At 40.5% G+C, this 27,022-nt stretch overlaps 2 protein-coding genes across 2 annotated transcripts in view; both read right to left on the minus strand.

The window, feature by feature from the left end:
* scap (SREBF chaperone) overlaps positions 1-20,667 on the minus strand; it is a 65,876-nt gene extending 45,209 nt beyond the window's left edge. Inside the window, 4 exon segments of the mRNA XM_034239832.1 lie at positions 1,992-2,057; positions 2,059-2,113; positions 9,530-9,730; positions 20,472-20,667. Of these exon segments, the coding sequence (XP_034095723.1) occupies positions 1,992-2,057; positions 2,059-2,113; positions 9,530-9,651 (243 nt within the window). The 5' untranslated portion in view covers positions 9,652-9,730; positions 20,472-20,667.
* Positions 20,668-20,749: 82 nt separating this feature from the next.
* On the minus strand, positions 20,750-26,930 carry elp6 (elongator acetyltransferase complex subunit 6). The gene is made up of 7 exons (XM_034239830.1): positions 26,627-26,930; positions 26,061-26,139; positions 25,900-25,970; positions 24,873-24,997; positions 22,753-22,963; positions 21,976-22,137; positions 20,750-21,393 (listed from the first exon to the last, which is right to left on the minus strand). Exons 1-7 carry the CDS (start codon positions 26,678-26,680, stop codon positions 21,268-21,270), a joined length of 828 nt encoding a protein of 275 aa, XP_034095721.1. The 5' UTR covers positions 26,681-26,930; the 3' UTR covers positions 20,750-21,267.
* Positions 26,931-27,022: the final 92 nt, after the last annotated feature.

Raw genomic sequence — 27,022 nt, forward strand, 5'->3', positions numbered from 1 at the left:
AGGAATTTACCAATTAATTCATTAAAAATCCTACAATGTGATTTCCTGGATTCTTTCCCCCCATTCTGTCTCTCATAGTTGAAGTGTACCTAGGATGAAAATTACAGGCCTCTCTCATCTTTTTAAGTGGGAGAACTTGCACAGTTGGTGGCTGACTAAATACTTTTTTGCCCCACTGTATATGAGAGAGAGCTCTGTTTTCCAGCCTGAGGCTATTTAATTGATTGTTTTGGTTGTGTGTGATTTAATTATTTTTTTATAATTTAATTTGTTTTATTTATTATATATCATTTATATATTTGAATATTATTTCACATTTCATTTGCAATGTTGAATGTTCAATAAAAAAGTTCTGTTTGAAAGGATGTACTTCAATTATTATTATATATTATCATTATGTCAGTGGTCTAAAATGGTCTTACAACGGTGCCGACAATATTATCGTTTATCGCAATAATTTCCGGGAACATTTATCGTCCGAAAAAATTAATTATCGTGACAGGCCTACTTACGAGTCTCATTATAAGAATAATGGAATATTCTGCGTGTGCTTTATCTAAAACAGGGGTGGGGAACCTCCGGCCTCCGGGCCGTATACGGCCCGCGAGAACATTTGGTACGGCCTTCGAGGTAATTTATTAACACACGCAAAAAAGAAAAAACTGAAAGAAATCTAGACCGCAAAAAAAATTAAACAAGCGAGTGCCTGTTTTTCCTGGCCACGGTCAGGGTCCTTGAACACAACACGAGCCTAACGTGTCATCACGTGGTATATGTCTCGTCTAACAGGGGTGCAGTTCTGACGGAGAGCACCAGAACGTCGCTCCGGCACTTCAGAAATTGCAGTACCCATAAGGAGCCGTACACATGCCGCAGTTTCTGCATGTCTGTGTCTTTAGTTGTAAGCCCAGTGGCGATCTGTTCATCTGTCACACTGATCATACAGTCAATAACTTTGTTGTTATTAGCATCTGGTTAGCTAGCAATGCTAACGAATATAAGAAGCTTTTTCTACGACCAGTGAGGTAAAGGCACATCTTTATATGACCATTATAGTTATAAAAAAATAAGAGAATAAAGTAAACAGGTATAAAATACTATATGACAGTAAAAAAAAGTTGTTATTAATAAACAAGAATAAAGTTTAAAAGGGAGTGATTTGTAAAATATCCATAAAGAAAAAGAAAATCTGCTTACAGTTGTGTTTCATATGGGTGTTGAGAGATGTATCCATAGATCTCTTAATGTTGCTCTCAAAGTGCACCAGATTGATGCTTTGAACTTCAACATTTAAAAACACATCTTCCCGAGGGAACATGCCCCCGGACCCCCCTAGAGGAGGTTAGGTCCCCCCCCACTTAAATCATGTCCACATGAAACTAAATACATTTGCACACATCTTGTGTCCATATCTTTCTGTTTTGGTGTTCATGCCACACCGTGCACGTGCATGCATCGAGTCATGGTGACATATCTGGACTAAGAGGTTGCTTTTTCTTTGCACAGCATGAAAGAAAGGTGAAATGAGTGGGCTGTGATTTTAGTTTTTTTAAGCAGAGGTCAATAATTTGTACGGCCCTCGGAGGATGTTGAAAAAATTGAAATGGCCCTTGAGAGGAAAAAGGTTCCCCACCCCTGATCTAAAAGAACAAAGAAGTAGAATTCTTTGCCGAATGATTTAAAGGGCTGTAAGAACATTTTTATGTTTAAGAAAATGTATAAAGAAAGTGTAATAATTAGACAGTATGAAGTTGACTTGATTGTGTTCTGGTTTTATGTTTCCGTAATAGTGAGTAACTGTGACTGAAAGAATATTGCTTTTATTTGAGTTTTTATGGTTATTTCATTTTTGTTATTTTTTTGTAAGATGTTCTTCTCCCTGCTCCTTTCCACCTTTTGCGGTATATAAAAACAACCAGTATAAGTGTACATGCTTTGTTTTAAAAGAACTGCCATGTGTGGAATAAACAAATAAATAAATCTGCTCTTACCCAGTCGGGCCGCTCTCCGAGGTCTCCCTGAGGCTCATGGGAAGGGACGCTGTAGTCTCGCCCCCCCCGTGGTGAACTCAACGGGACCCGTCCCAGGCAGGGGGAGCCGCAACAACGGATAGCTGCGAGACAAAGGGGACAAAACGGATATGAGACACAAGTTTTAAATAATATTAAAGCTCTCAGGAGGAAATGCTTTCAACAATGTTTAAGTTAAACTCGTATTTCACTTATTGCTGCAACAGACGACCATTATCTCTATTTATATACAACTACAGTATACAGTATCTATTCTGCTTTAAAGCTTGTAATCACATTTTGTCTCTTATTCTACATTACATGTTTATAGGCTTCTCATTCCTTCAACCTGTTTGCATCATTATGTCTATTACACTATGTATAACAACTACGATGTAGGTTTTGTGCGTATGAAAAATAAAGACTAAAGTTTTTCTAAGCATTATTTTTGTTGTTTTTAAAATGTTGGGCCAGAAAGAGACTTTAATAGAGATACAGTGGAGATAGAGGGATATTGCCTGAAATTGTACACGCTTCATATGAGCTGCCAGCTTTAACCACTGAGCCTTATACTATAATTTGAAACACGATCAGACCTTAGTGTTTGTGAGGCTGCACATCAGTTATTAGCAGCAGATACCCGATACACATGTGTGTGCTGTGTGTGTTATGCAACACTTTAAGAAAACACGACACCAGTGCCTCAGGCTTTTCCTGAGATTAAGTGCTTCTTGGACAGACCCCTTCCTCTTTCCCCCTGCCAATGGGTGGCTCTTTTATGAAACAAGTTTCCCTCAGAGCACCAAACCACTCATTGCTTGTTCTGTCTGTCTGTCTGTCTGTCTGTCTGTCTGTCTGTCTGTCTGTATTCATTACATGATGGTAGTGTTGAGTAACCCTAAAACTTAGCTGACAGGTGAGCTTATAGTGAAGGTAGGTGAGCTTATAGTGAAGGTAGGTGAGCTTATAGTGAAGGTAGGGGAGCTTATAGTGAACGTATGTGAGCTTATAGTGAAGGTAGGTGAGCTTATAGTGAAGGTAGGTGAGCTTATAGTGAAGGTAGGTGAGCTTATAGTGAAGGTAGGTGAGCTTATAGTGAAGGTATGTGAGCTTATAGTGAAGGTAGGTGAGCTTATAGTGAAGGTAGGAGAGCTTATAGTGCAGGTAGGTGAGTTTATAGTGCAGGTAGGAGAGCTTATAGTGAAGGTAGGTGAGCTTATAGTGAAGGTAGGGGAGCTTATGGTGCAGGTAGGTGAGTTTATGGTGAAGGTAGGAGAGCTTATGGTGAAGGTAGGAGAGCTTATGGCGAAGGTAGGAGAGCTTATAGCGAAGGTAGGAGAGCTTATAGCGAAGGTAGGTGAGCTTATAGGGAAGGTATGTGAGCTTATGGTGAAGGTAGGAGAGCATATAGTGAAGGTAGGAGAGCATATAGTGAAGGTAGGAGAGCTTATGGTGAAGGTAGGAGAGCTTATGGTGAAGGTAGGAGAGCTTATGGTGAAGGTAGGAGAGCTTATGGCGAAGGTAGGAGAGCTTATGGCGAAGGTAGGTGAGCTTATGGCGAAGGTAGGAGAGCTTATGGCGAAGGTAGGTGAGCTTATAGCGAAGGTAGGAGAGCTTATAGCGAAGGTAGGAGAGCTTATAGCGAAGGTAGGTGAGCTTATAGCGAAGGTAGGTGAGCTTATGGCGAAGGTAGGTGAGCTTATGGCGAAGGTAGGTGAGCTTATGGCGAAGGTAGGTGATCTTATGGCGAAGGTAGGTGAGCTTATGGCGAAGGTAGGTGAGCTTATGGCGAAGGTAGGAGAGCTTATGGCGAAGGTAGGAGAGCTTATGGCGAAGGTAGGAGAGCTTATGGCGAAGGTATGTGAGCTTATGGCGAAGGTAGGAGAGCTTATGGCGAAGGTAGGAGAGCATATGGCGAAGGTAGGAGAGCATATGGCGAAGGTAGGAGAGCTTTATGGCGAAGGTAGGTGAGCTTATGGCGAAGGTAGGGGAGCTTATGGCGAAGGTAGGAGAGCTTATGGCGAAGGTAGGTGAGCTTATGGTGAAGGTAGGTGAGCTTATAGTGAAGGTAGGAGAGCTTATAGTGAAGGTAGGAGAGCTTATAGTGAAGGTAGGAGAGCTTATAGTGAAGGTATGTGAGCTTATAGTGAAGGTAGGAGAGCTTATAGTGAAGGTATGTGAGCTTATAGTGAAGGTAGGTGAGCTTATAGTGAAGGTAGGAGAGCTTATAGTGAAGGTATGTGAGCTTATAGTGAAGGTAGGTGAGCTTATAGTGAAGGTAGGAGAGCTTATAGTGAAGGTAGGAGAGCTTATAGTGAAGGTAGGTGAGCTTATAGTGAAGGTAGGAGAGCTTAGAGTGAAGGTAGGAGAGCTTATAGTGAAGGTATGTGAGCTTATAGTGAAGGTAGGAGAGCTTATAGTGAAGGTAGGAGAGCTTATAGTGAAGGTAGGAGAGCTTATAGTGAAGGTATGTGAGCTTATAGTGAAGGTAGGAGAGCTTATAGTGAAGGTAGGAGAGCTTATAGTGAAGGTATGTGAGCTTATAGTGAAGGTAGGAGAGCTTATAGTGAAGGTAGGTGAGCTTATAGTGAAGGTAGGAGAGCTTATAGTGAAGGTAGGTGAGCTTATAGTGAAGGTAGGAGAGCTTATGGTGAAGGTAGGAGAGCTTATGGTGATGGTAGGAGAGCTTATGGTGAAGGTAGGTGAGCTTATGGTGAAGGTAGGTGAGCTTATGGTGAAGGTAGGTGAGCTTACAGTGAAGGTAGGTGAGCTTACGGTGAAGGTAGGTGAGCTTACGGTGAAGGTAGGTGAGCTTACGGTGAAGGTAGGTGAGCTTACGGTGAAGGTAGGTGAGCTTATGGTGAAGGTAGGAGAGCTTATAGTGAAGGTAGGAGAGATGGAAAGAGCCTATCTTAAAAATCATTTACAGTTATACAAACAGTGTTTCTGTATATAAAAACAGTAGTGAGAATGTACACCAGCTATCCAAAACCACAATCAGAGGTTAGAGGAAACTTTTAGCAATGAAGAATTAGCGTCCTAGGTGTCAGACTGACATTAGTCACGTATTATTATGACATTATCAGCATTTACAGGAGGTGTTTGTGTCGGGTCAACATTTTGTTAAACAAATGTGTTCTTTAAAGGCTCCATGCCAAGATAAAGCTAGAATTTCGAAAAAGCGATTAGTCCTTTCTTTATTTTAAACAATAGAAAAGACAGAAGGCATGCACTACAAACTAAGAGCTTTAACACTTTGTAAATTAAGTAATAAGAGCTTTTCAACTATGTGCAAATCAAAAACGCGGAGGCTTACACCTTTATGATACCCTTTCATTGCTGAGATGTGACAATGAAGTAGCGCAGGTCTACTTGTGTGTGTGTTTGACCTGTGTTACATTGATATGAAGTCTAATCTGCAGTGTTGTTCACTGATAAACAAGATGAATACACACAATGTTACAATTTCTATTTACTGCCCTTTTGCTCTTGTTTACTTTTAGGGCAAATTGCACTGAGCTAATTGTGCTGCGGACTGATTTTTGTTATCTGAAACTGCCATGAAAGGCTTTTTAAGACATTATTCAGTAGCTGAAAACCACCTAAATCACTCAGTAGCATACTGGCGCTAGGGCTGCTCGATTATGGCAAAAATCATAATCTCGATGATTTGGGTCAATAATTGATATCACGATTATTAAAAACGATTATCATTTATTACTATTATTAGTAATCATCTTCTTATTACAGACACATGCATTTCCTAACATTCGGTCTATATGCTGTAAAATGTATTATCTCTTCGATTTACACACGGCATCTATTGCACGTCTGTCCGTCCTGGGAGAGGGATCCCTCCTCTGTTGCTCTCCCTGAGGTTTCTCCCATGTTCCCCTTAAACTGTGGGTTGTCTCTGGAAGTTTTTCCTTGTATGATGTGAGGGTCTAAGGACAGAGGGTCTAAGGACAGAGGGTCTAAGGACAGAGGGTGTCGTTTTTCTCATACTGATATTCTGAACAATCTGTGCTGTTGTATTTGCTGTAAAGTGTCTCTACTGTAGGCTATTTTTATTATATGTACAGCACTTTGGCTCGACCAAAAATCGTTTATAAATGTGCTATATAAATAAAACTTGATTTGATTTACTTTGACATTTATTTACATTTATTTAAAAATAAAATTTTTAATTTACATTTAAAAATTTTTAATTTACATTTATTTAAAAAGAATTTTATTTTTTTTAAGTAATAAAAATAAATAAATATAATATAATATATAGGGCAGGGACTTTAACGCGTTGATTAAGATTAATTAATTACACAAAAATTAACGCGTTAAAAAAATTAACGCATTTTAATCGCACTTATTTTTGCACCGCGGAACGTTTCTCACTGGATGAGTTTCAGGCGTACCGATTATACTGGAGCACCAACTAACGTTCATGACTTCAGACAACAACAAACCACAGTGAACAACAGTGGGAAATGTTGTTTTAAAAAACGGACGGATGGAAGCGTCGTTAAGAGCACGGTTGTGTGCAAATTATGCAAAAAGCAATTCGCATATCACCGCAGCACATCAAGCCTCAAGTATCACCTCAATGCAAAACATATAGCAGCTAGCGTGGAAGCTAGCGTGGACGTTAGCCTCTTTTATCACGTTCACACCAAAAAGAGCCGGTACTAAAATTAGTTCATGAGAACCTTTTTACCCCCACGAAAGTCCCTGCTAGAGAGCAGAGAGCTGCTAGAGAGCAGGGACTTTCGTACGGCTCTCTTGTGAGAAAAGAGCTATATGTCTGATTGGCTGGGCGGATTGCAAACCACGCCCCGTAAAACTCGCAAAAAGTTTTGTGAAGCCGCCATTTTATTATCCTCGCATTAGCATTATTAGCATTAGCCCAGCGCAGAAACGCAGAGAGACTAACTTATGGCAACACAAAATAAAACATGGGAGCGGTGGAGATAAGGAGGTGTCGGCGTTCTGGCGATTTACTCGGAAGGCTTCAGTAGAAGCTGCTGGGACTCCCAGCAGCTTCTACTGAAGCCAGTCCCCAACTCCGGGGACTTCCGGCCGGGGACTTTGGGCGGCAGTATACGCCGTGAAGTGGTTTGCGGCCTGCCAGTAAACCCAAAGCAGAAGAAGAAGAAGTGACGTCAGCGACTTCATTTGCCTAATCCACCCCCAGGTTCAAAGAGTTCTCATGAACTAAGTTCTCATGAACCTTTGTGGGAAAAGTACTGCGGTGTGAATGCGCCTAATGGTATACTAAAATCCATGTGAAAAAAATTGCTTCTCACTGTTCTTAGGTCAAATATTTATATGTGATTAAAAATGCGATTAATTTCGATTAATTAATTACAAAGCCTCTAATTAATTAGATTCATTTTTTTAATCGAGTCCCGGCCCTAATAATATAATATGATGTATTATCATATTTCGATGATGTTGCATAATCGTTGCAAGTCAAAATCGTAATTGCGATTAAAATACGATTAATTGAGCAGCCCTAACTGGCGCACATGAAAAAGGCCATTGTGTAATCTCCAATTGAAAAAGTGATTTACTAAACCCATCAGGGGTACATTAATGAATCATCTTTAGAAACATAATAATGTATTTATCCGGAAAAAGTGGGTTTTGTGAGAGTTGCTCCAGTTAAGAATAAAATAAATAAAAAATTGAATACAATATTTATCTAAACATGAGATCTTGAAGTTAAATGACCAAAAAATATATATAATAAAATAGAAATATTGATATAAACATAAGAATATATGGTAACATGTCCAATAAAACATGATTTTTTAAAAAATATAACGTATCTCTGATGTGTTTTGGGAGTGAGGAAAATGCATTTGTTTGATAATAAACACATGTTTAAATGTTTAAGATCAAGTTGTTATCATGTTTTAACTGCAAGAGAGATTGTGAGGGTCTGGAAAATGATCTAAAAACTGAGGAGTGGGTGATTACGTTTTTGCTGAGTCACTGTTATTGATCAGTAACACTATCACCGTCCACGCAGTCACGTTGTGCTGATCGTTAGTACAAACAAATATCTCCCTTCTAGGAATCTGCTTCATGCAGTTTGTGTGGAAACCTTTCCTCTCCCTTTCTGTTTTCTCCCCCGCTCCCTCACCCGACCCCCCCCCCCACTCTGCAGGGTCACTGTACCTCCACAAAGGCCTCTTTTGTGCGGAGCCAGCCCCCCTCCTGACAGGCAGATGGAGGGACAGGCCTCCCATTCTCACAGGGCCATTTTCTCACAGCCCTCGTCTCAAATGCTGCCTTTAACATCCCCGTCGACAAGCTCTTTTCGCCTCGGGAGGTGGTCAGCCGTGGTGACCCCCCCCCCCCCCCCCCGTACTGTGAGGTGGTTTGACGACGGCACGCAGCAGGTGCATGTGTGCGTTTCAGATTGTTGTACAATGTCTTTGCGGCCCAACTCTCTGACCTGTGTCCTCTCTTTTGACCACAGATTAAGCAAGAGTAGAGATGTGTGTGTGTTAAGGGAATGTTTGCACGGTGGTGTCGGCAGGGGGCTGTTTTGTGTGTGTGTGTGTGTGTGTGACGTGTGTGTGTGTGTGTGTGCAGATGGCCGGATGAGATGAGCCGGTTTCTTGTCTCCTCTGTCTTCAATTCAGTCAGTCTGCATGGGAGAGCAGCTTTTCACTTGAGTTTTAATTGAGTCAGGGGCTTAAAGCAGACACTACTTGTTTGGAGTCAAACACCAGAACCACTGTCAGTCCCTCTCAAAAATGTCTTTCTTTCTACATTAAATGCCTCATCTTGTTCTTATTTGGTTTTCCAAAAAGTTGCGGATAGTACAGTTTGCTTGGAACTTTTTTAGTACCATCTAATCTCAAAGTGAAAAGCTACTTTTAAAACCCTGCAGTCTGATTGGTCACAGAGAATCAAAACCCCATGTTTATCTTACTTTCACTTTATGCAACGCTAATTTAGATGCATCTAAAAGCGTTGAATTTTACTTTGAACACAACCAGTTAGAACTGAGCGATATGAAGAAAAGAAAATATCACAATATTTCTGATCAAACACCTCAATATTGATATAGCATTATGGATCATTGGTGCTATTATTAGGATAAATTGGAAGAGGCAACTAATAGAACAGCTTGAAAATATACACAAATCTGATAATAACATCACATTGCCATCATGCAGGCTTTTAAACCATTAAAAAGGCAACATGACTTTAAGATATCCATTAAAAAGGCAACATGACTTTAAGATATCCATTAAAAAGGCAACATGACTTTAAGATATCCATTAAAAAGGCAACATGACTTTAAGATATCCATTAAAAAGGCAACATGACTTTAAGATATCCATTAAAAAGGCGATATTTAGTCTTATATAAATATATTGCGCCTCCCTATCCCCAGTTTCAAATAGTTTTCTGGGTTTCCAACACGACTACCTGTATTTTCTACTGAAGCATTTCCAAACAAGAAAACCTTTCCTCCATGTCAAGAAACACAAAGACAGGACACCTACCAGCAGGTGAGGATGCTGGCGGAGGTGAAGAGGATGATGGGAACTGGGTAGGAGGCGCAGAGCAGCCCGTGGCGGTAGAAAGCCGCCGAGATCTTCTCTCTCAGCCGCTCGCGCAGCGTCATCCTGGGGGACGGGGTCAACTGCCGGCCATCGGGACGCACGGCGCGGTCGAGGAGGGAGCGCCGCGGGGCATCCAGGGACCTGAGGGGAGAGTTTCACAGGTTATAGATAACAGATTATGTAAAACAATGTAAAAACTCACACTGGTTGGTTCGTTTTTCACATGTAAAAGTTGCTGCAATGTATAGGAGAGACAGTTGTGTTTCCGCAAGCCCACATTCAACCGTAAACAATACGGAGGCTAAATAAAGTTCTGATGGACGATTAAGAAAGGAGGTTAAAAAAAAAAAAAAATTGTAATAATGAAATTGTTGGGGAAATCTTTTCCAAGGCCCATAACTTTGTCCCAGTTGATCAGTTCAAACTGTCCTGACTGAGCACACACACCTCGTAACCTTGGCTGCTGTGCTCTCAGTGTTCTGTCTCCCTGTTCCTGCCTGTTGGCTTCAGCTGATAGAAGTGTTATGGTTCTATGTTCCTGCCTGTTGGCGTCAGCTGATAGAGGTGTTATGGTTCTATGTTCCTGCCTGTTGGATCAGCTGATAGAGGTGTTATGGTTCTATGTTCCTGCCTGTTGGATCAGCTGATAGAGGTGTTATGGTTCTATGTTCCTGCCTGTTGGATCAGCTGATAGAGGTGTTATGGTTCTATGTTCCTGCCTGTTGGATCAGCTGATAGAGGTGTTATGGTTCTATGTTCCTGCCTGTTGGCGTCAGCTGATAGAGGTGTTATGGTTCTATGTTCCTGCCTGTTGGATCAGCTGATAGAGGTGTTATGGTTCTATGTTCCTGCCTGTTGGATCAGCTGATAGAGGTGTTATGGTTCTATGTTCCTGCCTGTTGGAGTCAGCTGATAGAGGTGTTATGGTTCTATGTTCCTGCCTGTTGGCGTCAGCTGATAGAGGTGTTATGGTTCTATGTTCCTGCCTGTTGGATCAGCTGATAGAGGTGTTATGGTTCTATGTTCCTACCTGTTGGATCAGCTGATAGAGGTGTTATGGTTCTATGTTCCTGCCTGTTGGCGTCAGCTGATAGAGGTGTTATGGTTCTATGTTCCTGCCTGTTGGATCAGCTGATAGAGGTGTTATGGTTCTATGTTCCTGCCTGTTAGAGTCAGCTGATAGAGGTGTTATGGTTCTATGTTCCTGCCTGTTGGCGTCAGCTGATAGAGGTGTTATGGTTCTATGTTCCTGCCTGTTGGCGTCAGCTGATAGAGGTGTTATGGTTCTATGTTCCTGCCTGTTGGAGTCAGCTAATAGAGGTGTTATGGTTCTATGTTACTGCCTGTTGGATCAGCTGATAGAGGTGTTATGGTTCTATGTTCCTGCCTGTTGGAGTCAGCTGATAGAGGTGTTATGGTTCTATGTTCCTGCCTGTTGGCGTCAGCTGATAGAGGTGTTATGGTTCTATGTTCCTGCCTGTTGGCGTCAGCTGATAGAGGTGTTATGGTTCTATGTTCCTGCCTGTTGGAGTCAGCTGATAGAGGTGTTATGGTTCTATGTTCCTGCCTGTTGACGTCAGCTGATAGAGGTGTTATGGTTCTATGTTCCTGCTTGTTGGCGTCAGCTGGTGTTATGGTTCTATCTTGTTATGCAGCATGTTGATGATGCTCTCTGAACTAGCTGAATACATGGGTAGAGTTCTTCAGATTTGACGTGGCAACTCTACCGTGAAGTCAGAACCTCTGGCTCTTGGACTTGTGATGTGAATTCTCCGGCCGAAGCTCCAAATAAACCATCAGTGTTTGACATCAAAGCTCCTGCTCTTCCCGTGTCTCTTTCCTGAGTCGGTGACTCCCACTGCATTGCTACACAGAAGTTTCCCTTACAGAAATGTTTCCACACAAATCATAATGTTTTGCTAATTGTTTGGCGGCCCACAGGTTGGAAACCGCTGAACTAAGATAATATAAGATAGACTTTTATTAATCCCTCGTGGGGAAATTGTTTCTCTGCATTTGACCCATCCTAGTGTTAGGAGCAGTGTGCTGCCATTTTGAACGGCGCCCGGGGAGCAGTGTGGGTGCCTTGCTCAGGGACACCTCTGTGGTCTTTCCGGGACTTGAACTGGTGACCTTCCAGTTGCCAAGCCAAGTCCCTATCAACTTCGCCACCACCGCCCGACACTACAGTATTTCCCTATTTGTATTTATAGCAATTATTTAAAACGTTTTGTTTTTTTACCCAAGAGCAGCTGTGGAATAGTGTAAGCTCTATGTGAGGGAACATATCTGGTTGAAACATGTATTTAAACTCTTATGAAAGAATCTTTTGGGGTGGCAGCAGCTTATGGCGCATTTCCACTGCAGGGCCTCGCACGGTTTAGTACGGTATAGTTAGGCCTTGGTAGGCCAGGCTCACTTTATGCTGCGTTTCCATTACAGTTTAGGAACTGGGGCAGTAACTATATTAACGCAGTGTAGGCGGAGCCGTGACGTCATCTTCAATGCGAACCACAAAACCAACATCAGCCGTTAGCTGTTAGCCCTCAGAGCTCACAGCTCCTCATATTAGGGATGCCAGTGATTATTCGATTATTCGTTACAGTCTCCATAATCGAATATTATTTTTAAAAATCGATTTTATTTATATATTTTTTTATTATTATTTATGTTTTTATTTATTTTTTCTGGCTTAGTTTCAACCAAAATATCGACTAATGCTAATAATAGTAATAGTATTAATAATTGTAAATGGCCATTGGTCACACCACCAGTTTGTTTTACTGTAAACTTGGAGGAAGCCTGCGTGCAGAGCAGACTGCTGCTGCAGCACGCCACACCCCGCCCCGCCCCCCCTCTCCCTCACACGTGCGACTAAAGATGAACAAAGCGGCAGGTAAAAAGAGTTCCTCCTCGTGGAACAACTTCGAACTTTCAAGTCCAAAGGAAGTTAAATGCAAGCTCTGCGAAAAGACGTTGGTCTATCACAGCTCAACCTCAACAATGCGTTCGCATTTGAGTGCGAAGCACGCCAAAGAGGTTACAGAGAAAGACGCAGCAGCCGGCCATTACCAACTTCACTTCAAGGCCACGTCGTTGTGATGACATGCGTGCATGTTTGTTGTTTGTACTGTTAAACATGTTCCAGTAAAGAAAACAACGGAAATCCTTTTGTCTGAGTTTTTTTTTTAGCTTAGCCGATCTCCATTCAGAAAACACGCATTTTAAAAGGTTTTTCGCCTGCCGTCTGTCTGCAGACTTGTCAAAGCGTTTTAATTCATGGTTTTTACTAACCGGTATCAGTATGTTGTTACTTCGGCATCATTTTGAAACGTGTATTACAATTAAATCACGGTCAAATATGTTCATCTTGTTGTAGTTGTAGCCCCCTTGCCAGCGATTCTCTCTCTAGTTTAGCATACTCAGCCCGACTCAGCCCGGTTGTTGGCCCGGAAAGAACCTCGATTTTGGAGAGCCAGAAAAACTGTGAAAAAGTACCCGTTTGCTGGAACTACCCCTGGTGGAAACGCAACCAAAAACGGGCCGGGCACGGCACGCTTAAACCGCGCTGTAGTGGAAATGCACCATTAGTTTGTAAGGACTTTGCTGAGAAACCCAAGGGTCGCAGGTTCAAGTCCCAAAAGGACCAAGTACGTGTGGACTGATAGATGGAGAGGTGTCAGATCACATCGTAATGTAAAAATAACAACAGAGTGAAAATTGAATTTCCTCCTAGAAGAATAAAGTATGTCTTCTTCTTCTTTAGAAACTTTGCTGCATCATACATACACTATTTACACTATAAAGTACTTTTGGGGGGGATGTTAAATAGTTTATCAATTAGGGTTAAAACAGCCATCAGAAAGTAAAAGAGTTTTAACGTCCTTTTTTGTCCAATTAAGATATTCAAAAAGGAAATACAGGAACTCAGTGACACGTACATTTTGACTGGTAATCAACGGCTGGACAACGGTCACATTTTCTACCAATCATTTAGGTGCACGTTTTCTGCAGCCACACACACACACACACACACACACACACACACACACACACACACACACACACACACACACACACACACACACACACACACACACACACACAACACACACACACACACACACACACAGCACACACACACACACACACACACTACACACACACACACACACACACACACACACACACACACACACACACACACACACACACACACACACACACACACACACACACACACACACACACACACACACACACACACACACACACACACACACAACACACAAAACACACAACACACACACACACACACACACCACACACACACACACACACACACAACACACACACCAACACACACAACACACAACACACACACACACACACACACACACACACACACACACACACACACACACACACACACCTGAAGTAAAGCTCTGTCCTGGACACCTAATTAGTGACATACTCCAGGTTTTGGCACACATGCTGCTGACTAGAGGCACGTGTGTTTTTCCTTCAGCTCACACAGGGGTCACATGGTAGACGGCACACACACGGCTCATTCAGCCCAAAAGGTGTGGACACATTCGCCCCCGGTAGAAAACATGTATCACCGGCTGAGCAGCTATACTGTCTCATCGATCACACCTTGTAAGACAACAACCACCGTGTGTTCACCTGAAACCAGCCTTTTGTTAGAGGTAAGATTACACTTTCACACAGAGGGAAGCACAGAGGGATCAACTGGCCAAAGAGGAAGACAGTAGCTTTAAATTGGGGTCCTTTGAGTATTAAATACAACTGGTTTTTACCACATTAAGATTATCAAAGTAGCTGTTAGTTGCTGCCATAGAAATGCATGCAATTAACCGTGTGTCACTCCCAACGATCGGTCAATATCAGTCAAAAAAATCAATTATTTTTGACTGATATTGCAACATGGGATACGATAAGCGATAGATGAAATGACTGTTTAAAAAAAAGTACTCACATTATCAATTACAAATATATAAAAATGGTTTGAGTGCGACTTTAAGAAGATCTGTACAAAACAAGGATTTTTTATCTGTAGGCTGGGCTACACAATTTAGCAATTTTGGATATTGATCTAGTCCGATTCTGAATAATGATGCGGCCCGATTCTAGTTCAAGAAAATTATCATCATATGAAGATATTAAAAGTGTGAGATGAGGCCACAAAATCAGTGCAATTTACTGTGAGTTATTACATTACACAAAACAAACATGACTCCTGTGGTTAGGCTCGATCTAATATTACCGTTGCTTAAATGAATGTCCTGATGTATTAGCACTAAACAAGCGGTTTGCTGGGACGACTCCAGGATGATGTAAGAGAGGCAACGCTCGGCTGTGCACGTGTGGTTTGTTTGAACACTGGCTTTTAGTGATAGGCTGTGAAGCTCTGCGCTCACATGTTGAAGAGAAGAGAAACTGAGCTGCAACAGGGCAGAGATGCATTTAGAAAAGCATGCATGTTACTCAGTGAGAGGCTAACGTTCATTCGCATGTTTGTTTGATAAAGGGAAACACAAAAAAGCAGTTATTTCTCAAAATAAAAATAATAATGTGAAAGAAGGTTGTTTCATAAGTTTGATTGAATGTGTCCTTTTTTACAAAGACATGTTGATGTAACAAATTACTAGGGATGTAACGATACCAAAAACTCACGGTACGATAATATCGCGATAACAAGTCCACGGTACGGTATTTATCGCGATAACAAGTCCACGGTACGGTATTTATCGCGATAACAAGTCCACGGTACGGTATTTATCGCGATAACAAGTCCACGGTACGGTATTTATCGCGATAACAAGTCCACGGTACGGTATTTATCGCGATATTGAATAATAAAGAAAAAAAAAGATTTCAATTTTTTTTTTCAATAAAACATTTTTTTACTCGGAAGATTTTTCTTTATTAAATAATAAATCTGATTTCTACAGCATTTTAGTAGGATAGCAGTATTTTAAAGTGTCAAAAACAAAGTGACAGTAACAGACTGGAACAAGAAAACCAGTGTTTTTGTACCTATAGTACTACCAAACAAAGTAGGCATTTTCTTCGTGCCACTGCATCTCACAAATAAACAAGGACATTTAATAATCAGACCCTGCAATAAAATACATCAAGTTTCACTTTAGTTTTTCAAGTAACTCAACTCAAACTCACTAAGTCACTCACTCAGCAACATCAGACAGGTGTTTAGGAATATGAGAATGTCCACATTTCCAGGTATTTATAAGCTGGGATGTTTGGGCATTTACAATATCCCCTGCTCTGGAAAAAACTCTGATGTTGCTGGGACAGCAGTGGTCGCGTTAACCGAATATTTTATTTAACAATGACGGAAAAATCTGAAAGCAGTCTGTCATTTTGACAGATTAGAACAAACTCGGAACAGCGCCAACGTTTCCCCGCAGCGAGGCTCCGGTGTTATGCAAAAAAAAAAATCGCGGTAGATTTTGTCAGTCTCACGACGGTATTGGGACGTTTATTTACCGCGATATTCGGTATATCGTTACATCCCTAGAAATTACAGAATTAGTTTTTTCTTGCACTAAACAATAACAACATCGCTATCGGACGATTTCTTTTTGTATTAAAGAACTTTACAATGATGGCTTCACTTATTCAAAGACGTGTGTAATGATAACAAAGTATGTATACCAATAAATTCATGTGTACCTCATTGCTTGAATAATATTGACTTGTTTACCAGGCAGACACAAAACTACACATTGTACAGTAACATGGCTGAGTGATTGCCTGCAGCCTAAAGACATATGCACCACCAGAGTCCAAAACAAAAAGAAATATTGGCCTTTTGGCTCGTTCAGCTCACTTCAAACAAAATCAGTTCCTCCAGTTTCCAACATAAACTGGATCTCCTGTTGACTTCTCTGCACTATCTCAGCTGTTTGCTCAGTGCTGCCTATCGTGTGTTTGTAGATACACACCACTGTGTTACAAATATTTAAAAGGCTGCCCTGGCACACAAGCTGCAGCTGCATGTGTACAGTATCCAAGTCTACTGATTATTAAGCCTCTGCTTCTCACATGATGTCAATAAGGAGCATGTATTACTCCCTAACCATGCAGCACAATGCTTCCACGCTGTATCCATTATACAAGAGTTCATACCTGCTAACGGGAGACCAGGTTATCTCTCTGGCTCGCAGCCCTTTACGTCCCCTGAAGGCAGCAGCACTGTTTTTGTTTAGCTTAAGCAGTGCCTTGTGTTGCTCATTTCTGAATTCAGGCAGAGTGTGCGACTGCTCGTCTCGTCTCCCCGGGAGCAACGGAAACATTTCCTTGGAGGAATTGACCTCAGGAGACTCTTGATCTGCTGTTATAAATACCATATACAATAGAAACAGCAACGTCCTCCTGGAAGGCTTGCACAATGGGTTCTGAGAAGGTCAAAACAGGCTTTGAAGTAAAGCCTTTCTGCTCAGCGTTTCTGCAGGAAAACCGACTTTCAAACACGCTTTGGTCCTGTTCACTTTTTCTCAAGGGAAAACTTTGAATAAAAGCCTCCATCTCACAGCTGTTGGTCCAGTTCACTGCGTGCTGCGGGGTTACATGAGCGCAGCAGCGAGACCTGATTTGGCAAAGGCTCAACAGCATCTCCGTCAGTGAACTAATCCGGGATTGAGCCGATCGGAGACTCAACGAGCAGGGCTCAGGGCCCTATACCCACCCCCGCTGCCTCCCTCCTCCTCTAGGCAGTATACATCTACCCTATATGTTGCACGGTTAGATTCTCACATCTCAAATGCACGACAAGTTTGACAGAGACTCTATAATAATAGCTACAGGCTGAGAGCTGGTTAACTGTTGTTTCAAGCTGGTGAGTTTGTGTTCTCTTCAGCTCTTTGGCAGGCGACCAGTAATTGTTCGGATATCCTATTCTGTCTGGCCGGATGGAATTTGATTTTGTTGGAATATACCAGCTACTGCAGCTGAGGGAATAAAAATAACACTTCTGCTTAAACTCAACAGACCATGACTAAATCTTCGCGGCATCTACATTCAAAACTCTCTTAGATAACACTGTGCTTTTGAGCATACATGCTGAGCAACTAATATTCTAACAAGGAGCAGTCTATGTGCCTCACACGTGGGGAACAAGCAAACAAACGTACAGTCTTTCACATTGCTAACACAAATTCAGTTAGGGAGATCATGGAGAGTCCCTGCAGCTTCATTAAATGGCTTGTAGGTTAAGGTAGATGTATAAAGCCTCATGTGTACAACATTACAGTAGGCACAATGGTGCATTGAGTTCATGGCTTAACTTTTTATATGAGACTATGAAAGTGTCAAAATAAGATACACTGCAATAGAAGATTCAAGAAAAAAGCAAAAATGACCCTCTTACCTCTTCTGAACACTTGCTAAAACGCCTAACTTGAAGGCATCTCCGGGGCTTATAGATTCAAATGCCATTATCAGCAATTGTCTGTATCTTAATGCATTTGCATGTCTTCCAAGTGACTTACTAGAGGCCAAAAACCAGACCAATAGCCAAAAACATTCCAGAGAGCTCTAAGCTGTGTCCCTTCTCCGTAACTGCATCAAAATCCAATCCTATGGTTGCATAATGTGGAAGAATGCTCCTCTGATCAGTGAGGCCCATGCTGTAAAGACAACCTCGATGTGGATGAACACACTACTGCAACACAGCCTTTTACAACCAGAGCTGATGGCATAAGAGGGAAATGCCCTGTCAATCAGTAACCATAATGCAATTGTAAATTATGTGTAACAGGCAGTCCGTTTCTGCGCAAGGATTACTGTATTTCTGATAAATTAGAGAAAGAGGAAGACATTGATGACACACTACATTTAGATTTCTTTTCTTGTGCGATTCATTATGTCTGCCGGTTATCATGCACGTATAGTTTCAAGAATACTTCACTCCCAAAATGAGTCAAACTTATCAGTTTTCAACACGTGTTACTGTCTTTATCATGTAGATAAAGTTAAAAATTGTGAAATATCTACCACAAGATAGTGAACACGGAGGTAATGGGGCTGATGCACTTTCAAGAAACAAGCAAACAAAGAGGCTCCTAAAGATAGGGATCGATACGGGGCACAAACAAGCTTATAGTGTAATTGTACTTTCATCATGTAAGACAAAATGACAGAAATTGATTTAGCTGAAATTGAGTAATCTATGACAGGGTTATCTTTCAGTACACACCGCATAGGCCTCATTTAAAACAAACATTTCTCTTTAGTATTTACCAGGAAAAAGTGAGTCTTGATTCAGTAATTGAGACATGGCATGAGACCGTGTAGAAACCACTGAGCTGGCCCATGCAAATAATGAACACATATTTCCATAGCTAACACACAAATAAGCCTGGCAGTTTTTCCTGATAAGCAGTGGAAGTGTTTATACTCTTTACTTGAGTAAAAGTACCAATACCATACAGTAAAAATACTCAAATAAACTGCATCGAGAAGGGTACTTAGGTAGAAGTATTTATGTATGATAGGAAAATGTACTGTAAGTATAAGAAGCACAGCACTTTGGCTCGACCACAAACCGTTTATAAATGTGCTATATAAATAAAACTTGATTTGATTTGATTTGATTTGAAGAAGTAAAAGTAGTCAATGCAGAAACATTTTTAAATCATCACATTTAAGAGGCTCGAACTGTGAAATGATATGAACAAAACAACTCTGGGCATAATTGCTGCGAATTAATATTCTGCTAACTAACTCGTGGTTTTAGTTACCTGGATGGTTTAATACCAAATGATCATATTTTCCTAAAAATGGTGTGTCAAAATCTGAATGTATAAAGTAAATACAGCTCTAAAAGAAATGTAGAAGTAGAGCAGAAGTTTAAAATGAAAATACTTGGGTAGAGCACACGTACCTCAAATATGTATTAAAGTACAGTACTTGAGTAAATGTACTTTAGACCACTGCAGATAATGTAGTTTCATAAATTACTTATATGTCAGGGACCTGCTGCTGAGTGTTAAATTGCTAATAGTTAGCTAAGGTTAGTGGAAGCTAATGTTAGCCACCAGTTTCTGGCAGGGTTTCTCATTAGAAAACACTTGTTTTTAGAACTAATATCAGTCGGAATAAAACACCAACACCCTGGTGATTTAAGTAAACATTTATGAAATGATAGAAGTTAAAGACAAAGCCACTAATAGTTACTAAAGTTACCTGAGTGCGTGTGAGTAAGCTAAGCTAACTATTTCGTACATGAACAATCAATAACGACAGCATTTAAAGGGACTAACTTTAGCTGATTTATTATTTTGTTTATGTTGACGGCCACAACTTTATATATATAGTAACCTAGTATGGCGTTACTTCATATTGTCGTACTCTTTCTGCACCTGCAGACAACTTGTGATGGCACCAAGCTAAATGCTAATATGAATAGCATGCTAGATATGTTAGCTCCTACATGAACCCAGTGTCCCAATCAATATGTATTTTAACAAACTAACAAGAAAAGGTTGCACTTTCACATTAGTTGCATGCATGCCACTGGGTTTGAGTGTTTCCTACACCTGCTTCACATGGCTGTGAAACCATCAGACTAGTTTGTAGCAAACAACGCTGAAAGCAAATTAAGATAGCATGCATTGAAGAGTGACGATGTTAAGTTGTATGTGATGATTTCAGGATGTCGTGGGTTTATATCTGATTCTACGAGACAATAAGGAAGCATGCGAGCCAAGCAAATGCACCCTTGCAGCCACACTCAGAAGCTATAATTATGGAGTGATTAAACAACCCAAAAGCTCCCATGCTTTCAGCAACCACTGAGCTAAATTTCGCAACATGGCTAAAGCTAAAGCACACTTGCCTTGACAAACTTCAGAGATCCTCAAATGTAGATGTTGCTGTGGGCTTCCTCGGTGAACTGACGAGCAACCACCGGGTTATTCCTTTGTTTTGGAAATGAGCTTAAGGCTATTTTGGATGCATCGAATAGGATGCTGACATTAAGGAGCAGCGTTTCAAACCCACTGGTTGTCAAATCCGACAGAGACCTCTCCACTCCGAACTCTCACCCTGCAGCAGCGAAGAGAGCAATGCCAGGGCGACCTCTACTGTTCACACACTGACAATGACAACATCTCCCACTGTTTTATATCATTTTATTCAACCAAAATACATTCAGTGCATCATGATTCAAGACGGAAACATGGGCTGATTATGAGAGAGTGGGGCACAGATATGCAAAGAGCCCTACCACCTCTCGTACATAGGAGCAAAACACACAGACTTTACAGGTGAGTAGCCTCTTTTTGTTGTGGTTTTGGTTTTCTATATGTAGTTTTGAGTCTCCTTGTGGTCATTGTACCTGGCAATCAGACTGTATAGTCATTATGTCTTCTCTTAACTTATTGGAATAGCTGAAAAAAACTATTCTTAGAAATGTGAAGCAATTCAGAGATCTGAGACCAGGCAGTCGACTAGCAGGATCACAGTGTCCTTCCTAAAGATCGGCTAGGCTCCAGGCTGGGTCGTTGACTCTGAATGTTTGGGAAGTTCACCAAACCCTTAGGTAGCTAAACCCCTGACATGGTGTTATTCAAATATAAACAGTCAGTGGTCAGATGTAAAAGAAGAAGTTCCACGAGGATAGAGAGGTGAGACTAGAGGACAGCGCTGGATGTCCCGGGAGCGAAGAAGGAGGCTCCTTTATCGTGGACCTTGTACTGAAAGAGTTTCTTCTGAGTGTACTGCCCGTCGCCCTGTCTCCTCCTCCAACACACTTCCACCTGAAAGACAAGAACGTTATATATTTATTGCAAGAATTCAACGTTTTTTTGGTACATTTTACTTTAAAAAGGGACAATTTGAAAATAAGCCCTCCATTAGTACATCCAGGTGTTTTATTGCGCAATCAATGGTTACATTGGTAATATTTGTAAGCACAAATGCAGATTTGTTTTTAAATCTAGATGTCGAGCTCCTCAAGAAGGGCTGACATTATTTATCAGATCAGGTTGAGGTAAAACAAACAAATTAGAAGATTGATTAATCATAATATTATTTTTTACAAAAGTGAAAAAAGTATGCTTGTAAACACCTATGATAAAGCAAAAAGAAACAGTTGTGGACCATCAATAGGACAAATCAAGCACTTTGAATATTTCAGCTTGGACTTGATCAGTTCACAATTTTCTGAGATGTTGTAGACAAAAGATTAAAGCAAGGAATTCATTTGCAGATTCATCATTAATGAGAATGCTTAAATCGCAGCACCACCCTTAACGTCATGCAGTCCAGTTGGACAATTAAGGGTTTGAAAATGTGTTCAATCAGACACAGAAAGACCGTGCTGACAAACACACACTCACCTGCCCGTGTATGTCCCTGCAGTAGCCGGTTGGGAGACCCTGTACATGAAGAGTGAGGCTGCACTGGTGGGTGAGGCCCTTCATCAGTCTCTCTGAGCCTTCATCATCTCCCTCGTCCTCCTCTCCCTCCCCATCACAGCGAACCAGCATCACCACGTTACCCTGCAGTCACAGACAAAGTTATGGTGATAAGACAGGGTTTTTCTTAAAGCTCTTTACTTTCTCTTAACTACTTTAAAGCAGGTACATACAAGTTAGATACACTTTATGAAAGCAAAACTGAAAATGCCTTTTAAATCACAACCGGCTACCTCCTGGCTGTGCAGACTGATAACAGTATACGTCCCGTAAAGCCTCTAGATGTAGAGCTGCAACAATTAGTCAATATCTTTTCTCTGCGACTGTTTTGATAATTGGTTACAGATTACTACATTTACCTGCAAGAATGGCAAAAAATTTCAAATATAGACATGTCCTGCTTTTCTATGTTTGACATCAAATTAAACTTAATATTGCGTTTTGGACTGACAAAACAAGACATTATTACAATTTCATTTCATCAACAAATTAGTACAGTATGCTAATATTGTCTTGTCTTATATTGTGTTAACTTTACTTCTATCATTAACTCTACGTGGCTCTACAAATTGACCCCTGGGGACAAAGTGTTTCAAATGAATAGAGCACCTTGGACTTTGAAAAACTCCATTAATCAATTAGTATTGAAAATAATTGGCAGTTGCAACCTTAAAATCATGCTTTGACAGAAGATCCTACCTGCAGCTGGGAGCAGACGATGGCCCTGCAGTAGTGGCTGAAGTCCAGCACGGCTCCAGCGCTCACCCCCAGACTCAGCAGCACACTGAGGTCGTCCACCAGCAGCACCGGGGGCCCCCACTCCTCTGACCCATCCCCCCCCTCCTCACCATTACTGCTCACAGCGGAGCGCACAAACTCATAGAGACTCTTCAGGCCGACGGAAGGATCCCTGCAGACAGCAGAGAGGGCAACAGTACACTCATCCTTTACTCAAGTAGAAGTACAGATACTCGTGTTTAAAAGTACTCTGGTAAAAGTAGAAGTACTGACTAAACTTCTTTACTCAAGTAAAAGTAAAGAGGCTTTGAAATGTACTTCAGTCAAAAGTACCCATAACTAGCAGCTGTTTTAAAGAGTACCTGACCTCCCTTTATATCAATAGAACAATAATGTCATTGTTAGCTAATGAATGTTTCCATGCTGAACAACGGCAACATGACAACGTTTCCATTGGTCCCTCTTCTTTAGAGAAGACCAGGAAATGATGGATACACGGATCGTGTTCAAATCAATAGGCACACAATGACTCTAAAGAATAATGATCACGCCACCAAACACACATTCAGACTAAAGGAACCAGCTGTTTGGGAAATGAGAGAAGTAGAAAGTACAGGTATTTGTGTTCAACATGTAAGAAGTAGAAAGTACAAGTATTTGAGTTCAACATGTGAGAAGTAGAAAGTACAGGTATTTGGGTTCAAAATGTAAGAAGTAGAAAGTACAGGTATTTGTGTTCAACATGTAAGAAGTAGAAAGTACAGGTATTTGAGTTCAACATGTGAGAAGTAGAAAGTACAGGTATTTGGGTTCAAAATGTAAGAAGTAGAAAGTACAAGTATTTGAGTTCAACATGTGAGAAGTAGAAAGTACAGGTATTTGGGTTCAAAATGTAAGAAGTAGAAAGTACAGGTATTTGTGTTCAACATGTAAGAAGTAGAAAGTACAGGTATTTGGGTTCAACATGTAAGAAGTAGAAAGTACAGGTATTTGTGTTCAACATGTAAGAAGTAGAAAGTACAGGTATTTGAGTTCAACATGTAAGAAGTAGAAAGTTCAGGTATTTGTGTTCAACATGTAAGAAGTAGAAAGTACAGGTATTTGTGTTCAACATGTAAGAAGTAGAAAGTACAGGTATTTGTGTTCAACATGTAAGAAGTAGAAAGTACAGTTATTTGTGTTCAACATGTAAGAAGTAGAAAGTACAGGTATTTGAGTTCAACATGTAAGAAGTAGAAAGTACAGGTATTTGAGTTTCAACATGTAAGAAGTAGAAAGTACAGGTATTTGTGTTCAACATGTAAGAAGTAGAAAGTACAGGTATTTGAGTTCAACATGTAAGAAGTAGAAAGTACAGGTATTTGTGTTCAACATGTAAGAAGTAGAAAGTTCAGGTATTTGTGTTCAAAGTGTAAGAAGTAGAAAGTACAGGTATTTGTGTTCAACATGTAAGAAGTAGAAAGTACAGTTATTTGTGTTCAACATGTAAGAAGTAGAAAAGTACAGGTATTTGAGTTCAACATGTAAGAAGTAGAAAGTACAGGTATTTGTGTTCAACATGTAAGAAGTAGAAAGTACAGGTATTTGTGTTCAACATGTAAGAAGTAGAAGTCAGGTATTGTGTTCAAAGTGTAAGAAGTAGAAAGTACAGGTATTTGTGTTCAACATGTAATGAAGTAGAAAGTACAGTTATTTGTGTTCAACATGTAAGAAGTAGAAAGTACAGGTATTTGAGTTCAACATGTAAGAAGTAGAAAGTACAGGTATTTGTGTTTCAACATGTAAGAAGTAGAAAGTACAGGTATTTGAGTTCAACATGTAAGAAGTAGAAAGTACAGGTATTTGTGTTCAACATGTAAGAAGTAGAAAGTACAGGTATTTGTGTTCAACATGTAAGAAGTGAAAGTAAAAAGTCGTCAGAAAAATAAGTAGTTGAGTAAAGTACTGATATCAGAAAGATGTACTTAAGTACAGTAACAAAGTATTTGTTCTCCACTACTTCCCACCTCTGGCAGACAGAGGAATGAGAGAGAGGCAACAAACTGTGGAAAAACATGAATAGTGATTATTTTAGTTTGTACCTGAGGAAGTCCATGGCCTGACTTCCTGTGTCGTTTTCTTGAGGAATCAAAACAGACAGCGACTCTTTCTGTCCCTCCAGGAAAACCAGCTGACCTTTTTCCTTCGCTTGTGTTAGGCTAACACCCTGAGAACACACAATTCACACACAATTGTCCTCACTTTAAGGTAGCAATATTTAAAGGTCAAAATATGTAAGCTCCTTTATCAACAAAGTGAACCCTAGACTCAATCAATATGAATTAAAAAAAATAACTTTTGGTCGAAGTGAACATTAACCTTTCTTGTGCAGCAAGGAAAGATCTGCCATTACAGATACCCGTAGATCCAGTGAGGGCATACCTACAATTAAAACCCAAAAGATAAAAGCTAAGTAGCATTTGACTGAACATATGATGGGAGACTAATAGTTGTATGGTTTTATCCAGTGCTAATTTGGGGTTCAATAATGGAGGAATCCTTGAAGTATGTATTTTTGCTTGTGTTATGTTATGTTATAATAATAATGCATTTTATTTATATAGCGCTTTTCACAACTCAAAGACGCTTTACAGTATGAGGGAGGGTAGACAAACAAGGACAGGCAAACAAGTATGTAAAAAATAAAAAGGCAGTCAAGAGGAAGTTGATTGAGAGGGGGGGGGGGGGCTTATGGGTAGACAGAGTTGAAAAGATGTGTTTTGAGGCGGGACTGAAAGACTGTGAGGGACTCAGAGTCACGGAGATCTTGGGGGAGGGAGTTCCCGAGCCTTGGAGCTGCCACTGAGAAGGCTCTGTCCCCAAAGCTGCAGAGTGTGGATGTGGGAATGGATAGGAGTCCGGCTGCGGTGGATCTGAGGGACCGTGGGGGTTGATAAGGAGTGAGAAGGTTTGTGAGATAAGGGGGGGCCAGATGGTGGAGTTATGTGTGTACGCCCCAATAAGAGTAGCTGCCATTAAGGAATCCAAATAAAGAATAAATGATTTTTGAACAGTGGAAATGTTCGGTGTGAATACAGCAGAAGGATGATAATAACACTGAAGACTCACCAGTCTCTGACTGATGGCACTGTAATGATTGAAGGACTGCACCAGACCCACAAAACACACTTTGCAGCGTGCTGAAATAAAAACAGAGACATCAGCTTCACACATAAATACAAAATAAATCTTATTTTGATAATACTTTACAATGCCAGGTGCAAACTCACCTCGTAGGTACAACGAGAGGAAGTGGTGAATGAGGAAAGAGGCATCACTCTGTCTGTCTGACAGCAACACAAATTCTCCCTGTAGAAAAGGACAACCACACTTTTGTATATTTACTTCTTAAATATATTTGTAAACATGTATTACACAGCAGTATTCATGTGTTAATAAGTCCACTTTTCAAATAAATGCAGTCAATTAAAGTTGAAAACATGTTAGCTTATTAAAAAAAAGCCAAATAACTTCTTTGCATAACAAGCTTGAAATATACCCTTCATATTTCCTTTTATTAAAAGCAAGCTGAGGCTTCTGTTTTAAGGAATGAGCTGTAAACACATTTATGTTACAAAATCAATGAAACCCTATGGAAAGCTGTGATGTAAGCTTTTTGTTTTCTTAAAGCATATTAAAATATCAAGCATAATTGATCTAGTTTAGATTCTAGACTCAAGACAAACTTGCACATAGTAATGTTAGCACGTATAACAGCGTGTTACAACTTAACAGAGATAACGGTCATGTGCACATTACCATGACAGATCAATTAAAAAGGTTGTGTGGTTCTTACCTGTGTGAAGCTGTCAGGAGTTGTGTTCAAGATACTGTTGAGTTCTGTATACATGGCTAACTGTGTCTACAAGCTAACCTAACAAGAATAATATAAACGTAAGGCTTTGTAAGCTAAATACAACGTTACAAAACAGGAGATGCTAGCAGGAATTAATTTAAAACGTGTCTTGTAAACCCATAGTTCGAAACGTTACGTGAAAGATGATATTAATCCAAAATGTAACTGTAATTGTCTCTCAGAAAGCAGCTGTGCTAACGTCAAGTAGCATGCTAACAAAGATCAGTATAAACAAAACAAGAGGTCTCACTCCGCAGCTGAAAGGAAAGCAAAAAGTGATTTAATGAAGTGTTCCTTGTGTTTACGAATTTAACACTCCATTACAAATGTATATTT

This window comes from Gymnodraco acuticeps, unplaced genomic scaffold, assembly GCF_902827175.1.
Source record: "Gymnodraco acuticeps unplaced genomic scaffold, fGymAcu1.1, whole genome shotgun sequence".
Classification (NCBI taxonomy): Eukaryota; Metazoa; Chordata; class Actinopteri; order Perciformes; family Bathydraconidae; genus Gymnodraco; species Gymnodraco acuticeps.

Coding starts and splice junctions, on each gene's coding strand:
- elp6 (XM_034239830.1), bottom strand. CDS start 26,680: ATGTATACAGAACTCAACAGTATCTTGAACACAACTCCTGACAGCTTC. Junction 26,140..26,626: donor CTCCTGACAGCTTCACACAG/GTAAGAACCACA, acceptor CCTTTTCTACAG/GGAGAATTTGTGTTGCTGTC. Junction 22,138..22,752: donor TCGTCTGCTCCCAGCTGCAG/GTAGGATCTTCT, acceptor CTGTGACTGCAG/GGTAACGTGGTGATGCTGGT.